A 9,280-nucleotide genomic window follows, 5' to 3' on the forward strand; every position below is an offset into this window, starting at 1 on the left:
ACTATGCTTTGTTTTGAAAATGCTTCTAAGTGGTGTGTGTTTCTTCCTCAGATGTGGGGAGAGCATGCTCTGTGTGGTCCCAGACATTTCTGCATTCCGAGAAGGTTGGAGATGGGTCCGGCAGCCAGTCCAGGTTCCAGTAACTTTGGTCCGTAATGATGGAATCATTTATTCCACCAGCCTTACCTTTACCTATACACCAGAACCAGGGCCGAGGCCACACTGCAGCGCAGCAGGAGCAATCCTCAGAGCCAACTCAAGCCAAGTGCCCACCAACGAATCCAACACAAACAGCGAGGGGAGTTACACGAACGCCAGCACAAATTCTACCAGTGTCACATCGTCCACAGCAACCGTGGTGTCCTAACAGCCGTCTTTTTGCTAGGACTTAAACTGACTTGAATGCGGCAAAAAGTTGACACACACAAAAAAAGAAAAACAGAAAAAAAAAAGAAAGGCAAGGATAAAATGAACAATCTTTTGTGGTTTCTTGGGAAAACTTTTCATACCAGGTGATCTGTCCCAAACCCTGTTACCTGCAAGTGCTGATGTGAAATGCAGAAGCCACAGTAAAACGACAACATCAAAATGTACAAACTGTTGGAGATCAAGGTTTCAGCTGTCTCTCTCTCTCACACACACACACACCCCTTTTTGGTTGGTTTTTGTTTGGTTTTGATTAAATGGTCAAGAAATGAATATGTGGCTGGAGTACAGGTTAAGCTAGAAGACACGCATCTAACATAGTTTCTATGGACCAAGGGACTTGCAGAAGTTTTAGTGAAAGGTACCTTTTCACCATGCCTTTTTTCTATCACGGTATGTAGTACACCTTGTCATCAATAGGTTGCACTCTCCGCCCCTTGAGCTTCGGCTCTCAGTACATTCAGGTTCAAGCCTGACCATGCTTGTTCAATCTGAGTACCGAACACTTCCAGGTTCTTTTGGTCTAAGGCTGGAACTTTTTTTAAGCTGAAGTCTTATGACTTTTTCATAAGTTAGAATTATTTTGATTTCAGCAAGTCAAATTTTGTAAAGGCCTGCATACTTTTTTTTAAGATTATATGAAGTCTGTGCAAAAGCTTTAAAAAATGCCTCTGCCTTGCCTGCAATACATGCAATGTATGTTAACTTAGTCTATTCTCAGATACTGTTGGTAGTTATTTCTGTTTTCCTTTTTTTAAATGTATTTATAGTGGTAATCCAAGAGATTCTAACATTTACGTGGAGTTCAATGTGGCCATTTAGTCCTTCTGAGTTAAGGGCAGAGAACATCACATTTGAAGGGTTTGTGCCTCTTTGCCTGTCCATCAGTTTATCTGTGTTCCAGGTTTGTTCAGGTTCCCTTCCTCCCCAGTCTTGTACATATCGTGTATTATGTGTAAGTTAAACATTTTATCTTTATCTTGGAATGTTCCCAGTGATTACATTTAACAGGGTGTTTCCCACCTTGTTGGCAAATGACAAAAAATATCATGAGAATTGTTTGCTGCCAAGATGGTGCCCTTAGGGTAAAATGAGGAAAGTCTCTGCAAGATACTTTATTGTACTTCATTTTCCTTTTTTAGCCTAGGCCAGAACATCATTATAATTCTAAACGTAAGATCATAAGATGGCTTTTATTAGATGATAACTAAATAAACTGAACTGAATAAATAGCCAGAAGACAGTACCTAGAAACAAATAGTTGTAAGTTTATAAAAATACAAATGTAACTTATATTTCCATTTCCCCTTTTGCCCTTTGTTTGTTTTTCCTCCAGTAGAAATGTTCTGTTTTTTTTTTCTTTTCTGTTAAACTTGGGTTGCACTCAGGCCCATCAAACTCAGTGCTCATATTGCCAGTTTTATCTGCTTCCATTCCTGCACTTTGGTAACGCCTTGTCCAGTTTCTTGGGAATTGCAGCAGACTCACTGGGCTCCATTGAGTAAGGAACCACATGTGTGATGCTAGAGGACACGGTCTAGTGGTGCCATCCTCCTTGATAGAGTAAGAACTACCTCTAGATTGTGGTAAGCTTTCACTGTCCCTTAAAACAGGAGCCACAAGGACCTCCTGATGCAAACTGTAACTTGTATGGCATTTTCGGTGTCTCTCTGGCTCCCTGGACTTCTGAAAGTTGTCGTGTAGACGTGTTAAGAGTCCTTTGTCAGGAGCACTGTTTTCCGTCTCTGCTGCTTTGCCACTCACTGTTTCTAGAGACTGTCACTGTAAATGCCACTCTGAACATCTTTAAACTGCCCCTCCTTGGTTTTTCAAGGAGAAGGCCATCTATAACAACATGTGCTGGTTAAGTCTGTTGCTGTGGCGCTCTCTTACCGCCAGCCTTCTTCATCACCCAGGCTGTGCTGCACTAGCGATTGTAGCCTTTCCCTTCAGATCTGCAGCAGTCCGTCTCCTCCCCTGCCTCATACCTTCATTCTGCTTCAATGGTCAAGGGCAGAGCTCACTGTGGCCTTACCTGTCTTTGCAGTAACTGTTCTCAGCTTTCCTTCAGACCTGTTTCCTTCCAAGCACCACCCCTCAGTTGCCGTGGAATCGGGACACTGCAGTCTGGGTCTCAGTGCTTTCCCAGGTCACACGTCTCTCCTCTTCTTAGATTTGGGATTTAGTTAAGAAATCATTCAGTTAACTGAGAACGGATGAGATGCTTTTGAAGAACAAACTATTCCTTACCCAGCTTTGTAGCTTACAGTAACCAAGTTCATGGCTTTATTAAAATGAACTTTGATTTTTTAAATGTTTATATCTTATTTTGGTTCTTTCGTTTATTTTAATAAGAATTGAAATAACTAGATTATAAGTCGTTTTCCTGTTTTCTTTCTTTCTTTCTTTCTTTTTTTTTCTTTTTTACAAAGTCCAAGAATGTAACAATAAAGACATCTTTCGTATGGTTCATGCCAGTCCTACCACAGAATAGAGTGAGTGAATTGATACATCTGTTTTACCATGTTATTGATAGTTCTTCTGTCGGCTGCTTTTATTAAAAGTCCTTTTTATGGATTTGTAAATCATTTTCAATATATGATGTATAGGAGTCTTGTCCCCCATTTATTCAGAATGTTTCCTCCCAGATGATGCTGTTACAGATGCTGGTCGTTTCCCCTCATGAAGACTTACTTAGGATGGGATTTCGTCAGTTGCAGTGTGTTGGTTTGTGCTCCCATTCTGTTAGAATGAGTCTGCACAGCTTCTCAAAACATGCAGAACCTGAGACCCAGCATGTATTTTTTTAAGCTCCTTGAATTTGTCAAGAGATTGGAAGGCAGGCTGAAAACTGAAAATGTGGGGATGCCCTTTCCATTGATTGCAGAGCTGAGCGCTAGTGGGATTTTGAACTTGCTGCTGACCACTCTTAAGCTGGGGAAAACTTCCTCGTGTACAGTTAACTAGTGGAACCACCTGTCCCTCTCTGCCATCATCTTTGAAGGTTTTGTATCTTTCTTTTTTGTGTGGTACTGGGGTCAAATCCAGGGCCTCAAGCACATTTGCTAAGGCTTTTTGATGTTGTTGTTTTTTTTTTTTTTTTCATGAGACAAGGTTCTCATCCATGTAGCCCCTCAGGGCGTTCTTAGACTTTCCTGCCTTAGCCTCCAGGTGCTGGGACGCCAGGTATGGCGGGATGCCACCACTGCTTTTGTCTTCAGAGAAACTGGTCAAGCTGTCCAGCCACAGAGAAATTCTAATGTGTTTTTTTATTAACCCAACTAGTAATTTAATCAAAAAATCTGACAGGGGGAATTCCTATTTGAAAGAAATGCTATTTGATTATTAGCCAAGTTAATGGACATTGTTTTCCAAAGCAGCTGTGTTTCTGGTGAGTACTGAACAAACGTGATTTTTCTGTGTCACTTTTGATTGATTTTTCAAGCACTGTAACTCGGGATGGATGGTTAGAAACAATAATATATTAGGGTTTTTACTTAACCCTTTCAGGACTGAGCTGTGTTACCTATTAATTTCTCCCTGTGTCGTGGTAATTGTTTGCCAGCATTCAGTACTGTGTTGCTCCCAATGTAGGTCTCTGTAAAAGCTCAGTTTTAGCTTATTTCTTGTACCTTGCAGCATGCTCTACACATTCAGTCCTTAAGGGGTTTACTTTACAAACTGTGCGCCTGTAAGGGTTATTTAGCAATAAGATAGAAAATTGAGCAAGTTTATACCATAATTTTGTAGAAAAAAGAATCTGCTCAATTCCATACTTCATCCATGAAAAATCTGCAATACGAGCAGTTTCTAGGAATAAATAAAAAGGAAATGTAAACCATTGTAAATGTCTTCTGTGAGATGTGCCGGATGCATGTATCATCGTCTTTGATTTCAGAATACTTCATAAAGATAAAATTAAATTCTATATTACAGTTTGTGGACTTAGAATCTTACCTTGTCTTTTAGGTGATATTGAAGTAATAATTATGCTAAATTAGTTTCTTTTCATTGTTTTTAAAAATGATTTTCTTTTCTTCCTTGTGTTTGGGAGTTACTCAAAGGGCACATCTCCCAAGCCAACTCCAACAAAACTGGAGACTGCCTTTTAGCAATGCCTTGCTTTTGTAGTACAGAGTTGTCAATTTGTGTAGAATACCAAAGAGTCATAACGGCAGTTCATTTATGCTTCTAGGAGACTCCCCAAAATAGGGCTGAATGTATTTCATGCAATATTGAGACAAATATAATGGAAAAAATTAAACCATTTCTGATCTCAGGTTAAGTGATTCTCTGACCTCGAAAAAAGGAATTGTAAGAACTTTGATAAAGAAACCTTGCTATAATCGAGTCTTCCTATCCTAAGAAACAATTTAGTTGAAATTTGCATTGTGAAGTCTACAAAGGTTGAAACTGTCAGTGGGTCATTTGATTTATAATTTAGAATAGCAAGCTTGTAGTCCATACTGCGAATTTTAGTATTCGATCTCTTCCTGATCAGTCTTTTAAAAGATTAGTTTTAATACATTATGTCTTTGGCTATTGATCCCTAAGTGGTCACTGATCACAGGAGTGCAGAAGCCATGTACATCGCACATACGATAGCATGAGTGAGTGGTCATAGAGGGAAATCTCAGAAAAATGGATAAATAACATGCAGATTGTACACCAGAAAGTTTAACAATAGGAAAAAACTTATAAAGACAGATGACACTGTGCCCCAACCTGGGGTTAACACCTAGAGCACAGGGCCAAGAGCAGGAAGAAAGGAACCTGAGACCCTGTTGGAACCTGAGACCTTGGGTTAGGGATAGGATCACTGACATTCCTGAAGTAGGAGTACTCAGTTCAGACTAAGGTGCTGCTATGTCTATGGATGCAGGAAGCATGGCGCATCTTGGTTTCTTAACCAAGAACTGCAGCTAAGCCATAATACAAGAAGAGTTTGTGTGAGTAACATGCATACTAGATTCAAATAGGTTATCTTGCAGCTGTTGGAATTAGTGTTGACTTTGCAGAAGTGACAATTAAAATTTGATGCTCTGAACATTTATTGCAAATGTGAGTGTCAGGTATGTGCAGCATGAAGGTCTTTCCGGCTCAGTGAATGTGGCTTGTGTTTCTCACCCTCTGTGCCACAGCTCAGTACAGGCACACACACTGGCCATTGTTCTTTACCCAGACATGCCTTATACCAGTGCTGCGCAGATTTGGGCTCTCAGCATTTACTTAAGTCCTAAACTGTCCAGTTCCTCCTCTACCACCACCACCACCACCACCACTCCCCCCACACACACACAGGGAGACTGTGACCAGATTGTTGTTACAGTGGCCTCTTGAACTGGTTTCCTCTGTCAACAAATTCTCAACAAATTATTCAATGGCATAATGAAGTTTTAGGAAATAACTGGATCTTTGGGCACAGTTGGACAATGGGCATCGAGAGACAGATACTCTACATTTATGGTCCTGAGAGAGCAGTGCCGATTCATGAATTGTGAGTGTGCTGGTGGCTGACAGGTTCCAACGGCACAAATGGTGTGATCCTTGGCAAGAGCTTCAGAGAAAGGGTAAGGGAAAGAATGTGGAGCCATTTAGTAGAAGTGTGGGTGTTCATTTTTTTTCTTGATGTTTTTATTTGGGGGTCTCATATGGCCCAGACTAGTTTTGTTCACCTTATAGTTGGGGATGGGCTTAAACCCCTGGCCTTTGTGCCACGTGTAAGAGTACTGGCATGTGCTATCTACCATGCCTGGCCTCCCAGTATTAAGGTTTATCTTCTAGTAACCAGGAGGTTAGCTTGGTTAGGACAAGACTGGAATCTTTAAGTGTTCTGTAACATTGCAGGCCCAGAGCTCAATTAGGGTGTAGTTATCTTCTGGCAATGACTCCACAAAGTCCTGCTGCCATAACAGATTCATGTAGACTGAGTATCAGTGATGGAGAATGGTTCTCACAGCTTTGAAAATGGGAAGGCCAAGATCAAGGAGCCAGCACAGTTGGATTCTGGTTTTCACCATGCTCTTACAGCAGAGAGAGAACAGTCATAGGCTCCAGATCTACATGTTTAGCTGTTTAAATGATAAATTATCTGTCTGCTGATGACATGGGTTTCCTGCATCTTAAATCCTAGTTGAGGTTTAAGATGTATGAACTTGAGCCAAGGGGACCAGCAGAGGGGCAGGCTTTAGGGAGAAGAGTGGAGGTACAGTTCAGTAGTAGACTGTTTTCCTAGTGTGCCTGGTGCCTGCCATGTTCTCAGACATATTCGTTACCATTTGTAAACTGGGAAGTTACTTTCACAATCAACTTGAGCCAGAATGCCTATTTTAGAGGGGAGACTGGCTGGAGACTGTTAGGGAGTTTTCTCAAGGTCAGATTTAAGTTAGCTGGGATGTCATATTTGCATCAAGATCTTCCAGAGACATCCCGTAACTATCACACTAGATTTTTCCCATAATTGTCAGAGCTAGAGAACTAGAGGGTGACCCTAGATGCTGTTGTGTCAAGTTGTGTCTTCTTTATGGAGGTGAACTGTTCTGTTTAAACCTTTACAGCTCACCAGTGAGCAAGACTGGCCTAGAGAAGCGGAAGCATACTCCTGTCCGTCATGGTAGATTCAAAACTGCCTTGTAGACAATAAGTGCTGCTCGCTTTTGGTGTCCTGGTCTCTGTTACTGTTCTTAGTCCCCTGTCCCAAGTCTCACACATAAATGCATGTGGCACACACTAGGGAGTGGTCCTGGACATCTCAGCGCATCTCTGTCCTCTGGTGAAAATAGTGGGTCTTTGTCAGAAAACAAGTATTAACTGGAGGTAGATGTCCCATGTTTCTGGACCTCAGTGTTGGTTTTAGGAAGACCAGGACTCAGCCAGACTGCAAAACAATACCATCTTTGTGCTCAAGAAAAAGCTCTACCTGTCTGCCATTACTTATTTTCTACCATTAATCTAGCGTATGAATTTCAGTTTAGTGTCACTCTCTCAACTAAGTTTTGGCTTGTGGAGGTGGAGGGCAATCTAGTTGAGAATACACTAAAGACTTAGCTCTGTTCCTGGCCTCTGCTCCGACTGGTTGTTGGGTTTAAGATTCTGTCTGGCTTAGGTCTTCAGGATAGTGTGACTCTAGGGAGCTGGGCAGATGTCTGCTACCCCCCCTCCCCAAGAAAAGAATGATAATGTTGGTTTTGCATGTGATGCTGCCGATTTAAAAAACAAAAAACACTGGTCACTTGAAACGTCTTGTAAAGGGTAGTTAGAGGGTCATTCTATCCGTAAGTCACCTCTTGAATTCACCAGTGCAGGTGAGAGAAATGGGTCGAATGAGTCTCTAGGGGCTGACTAGTTCCTCTCAGAGGGTAGGTTTCCAGTTGGTGAAGGGAGAAGGCTGAGGTTGCTAAGGTAAGAGTCTGCTTCATGCTCAAGTTCCTGTGAACCGATGAGCCAGGCAGCTTGTAGGGAGGAGGCCCAGGTATAAAGGCACATGCTGAAACTGCCCATGTCTTTCAGTTTTCTCCACAAACGTCCCTTCTACGGGGCAGGCCCTTGGCAGCTCTGGCGTGCATTCCCCCCATTGTAGCTGGTAGATGAGACCCTTGAGTGACTAAGCAGGGACAAACTTGGGAAGTCAAATTGGCCTTGTTTTGACAGATGAACTGAGACTCAGAAAGAACCCGCACAGGAAGAATGAAAGACAGTGGAGAGCCATCCGAATTTCAACCTCTGAGGCTCTGCACTGTTCCTTGGGAGGGCTCTTACTGTGTGATGTGAGATTATGTAGTAAGATTCCTGGTCTCTGCTATCTACACAGCGCTGATGGCAATTTCTAGACCTGACTGATTGCTAAGCAGTGCCACAGCCAGATACTTCAGATCCAGCCAGCAGTACGGCAGATCCCTGCCTGACGCAGGTGCTTGTCTCCTGCAGAAACAGGAGGAGCACATACCTGAACTGCTGCCGTCCCCTGTTGGGGTGTGAAGGAGGGAAAAAGGTTACAGTTTGAGCCCTTCATTGCCCGTCAAGGGACTGCTCCTACATGTGTAGAGGACTCCCCAGGAGAGGACAATGGAGTGCAGATTCTCAGCCATGAAAAACCGAGGGGTCCTAGGCATAAATAGGGCTGATCCACAGAACAAAGAGGAAAGTGCTTCACTGTCCAGTAGTTTTAAATAACATTTTCCAAATCACTGCACACCTGCTAACAACCAGTTTGGAATTAAGTTTATCTTTACACCAGAGAAGGCCTCAGATCTAATCACAGCTTAGCTAGTCCATCTCCAGGGCTGTGAATGTTGCCTGTCCAAAACTGCCCATTCTCATGCATGACCAGTTAGGTGACCAAGTGTCAAGACACCACAGCTGTTGAGTATCCAAATGGAAAGTGCCCAGAAGTTAGAGAAGCTTTTCAAATCATTGGTTCCTTTTTCATGAGGGCAGATTTTACTAACTTAGAGTCTAATTAAGAGGGGAAAAAAACCTAATGAGCAGTATATGTGGTAGGATTACATTGGCTGAGCCTGTGTCCTGTGTAGATACAGTTGCTGTGAGAAAAAGGTTTGTCTTCCTTTCCTGAGGCGTTTTCTTCATTGAAATTTCTGTTCTCTGGGATGACCTTAGCTTATGTCAGGTTGACATAGAAGTAGCATGGCTGCCTGATACAGGGCAGGGTTGGGGTGGGGGCTGCACAGGATTCTCCTCGCAGCCTGGTGCTGGGAAGACCATGGGTGTTCCTCTTCTCACAGAAGTAACTGGACGTCTAGAGGACAGATGAAAAGAATTCTCAAGGTGGGTATATAGGTGTCTGGTGAGCTGAAAAGCAGAATCCTAGAGGTGATAAAGGAGCTGAGGGAAGAGA

At 42.5% G+C, this 9,280-nt stretch overlaps 1 protein-coding gene across 5 annotated transcripts in view; it reads left to right on the forward strand.

The window, feature by feature from the left end:
• Rbpj (recombination signal binding protein for immunoglobulin kappa J region) overlaps positions 1 to 4,364 on the forward strand; it is a 207,163-nt gene extending 202,799 nt beyond the window's left edge. For all 5 annotated transcript variants that reach the window (XM_076546299.1, XM_015988472.3, XM_076546300.1 and 2 more), the window contains exon 11: positions 52 to 4,364. In XM_076546299.1, coding sequence (XP_076402414.1) covers positions 52 to 367 — 316 coding nt within the window. In that variant the 3' untranslated portion in view covers positions 368 to 4,364. The remainder of the gene's footprint in view (positions 1 to 51) is intronic.
• Positions 4,365 to 9,280: the final 4,916 nt, after the last annotated feature.

This window comes from Peromyscus maniculatus, chromosome 10, assembly GCF_049852395.1.
Source record: "Peromyscus maniculatus bairdii isolate BWxNUB_F1_BW_parent chromosome 10, HU_Pman_BW_mat_3.1, whole genome shotgun sequence".
Lineage (NCBI taxonomy): Eukaryota > Metazoa > Chordata > Mammalia > Rodentia > Cricetidae > Peromyscus > Peromyscus maniculatus.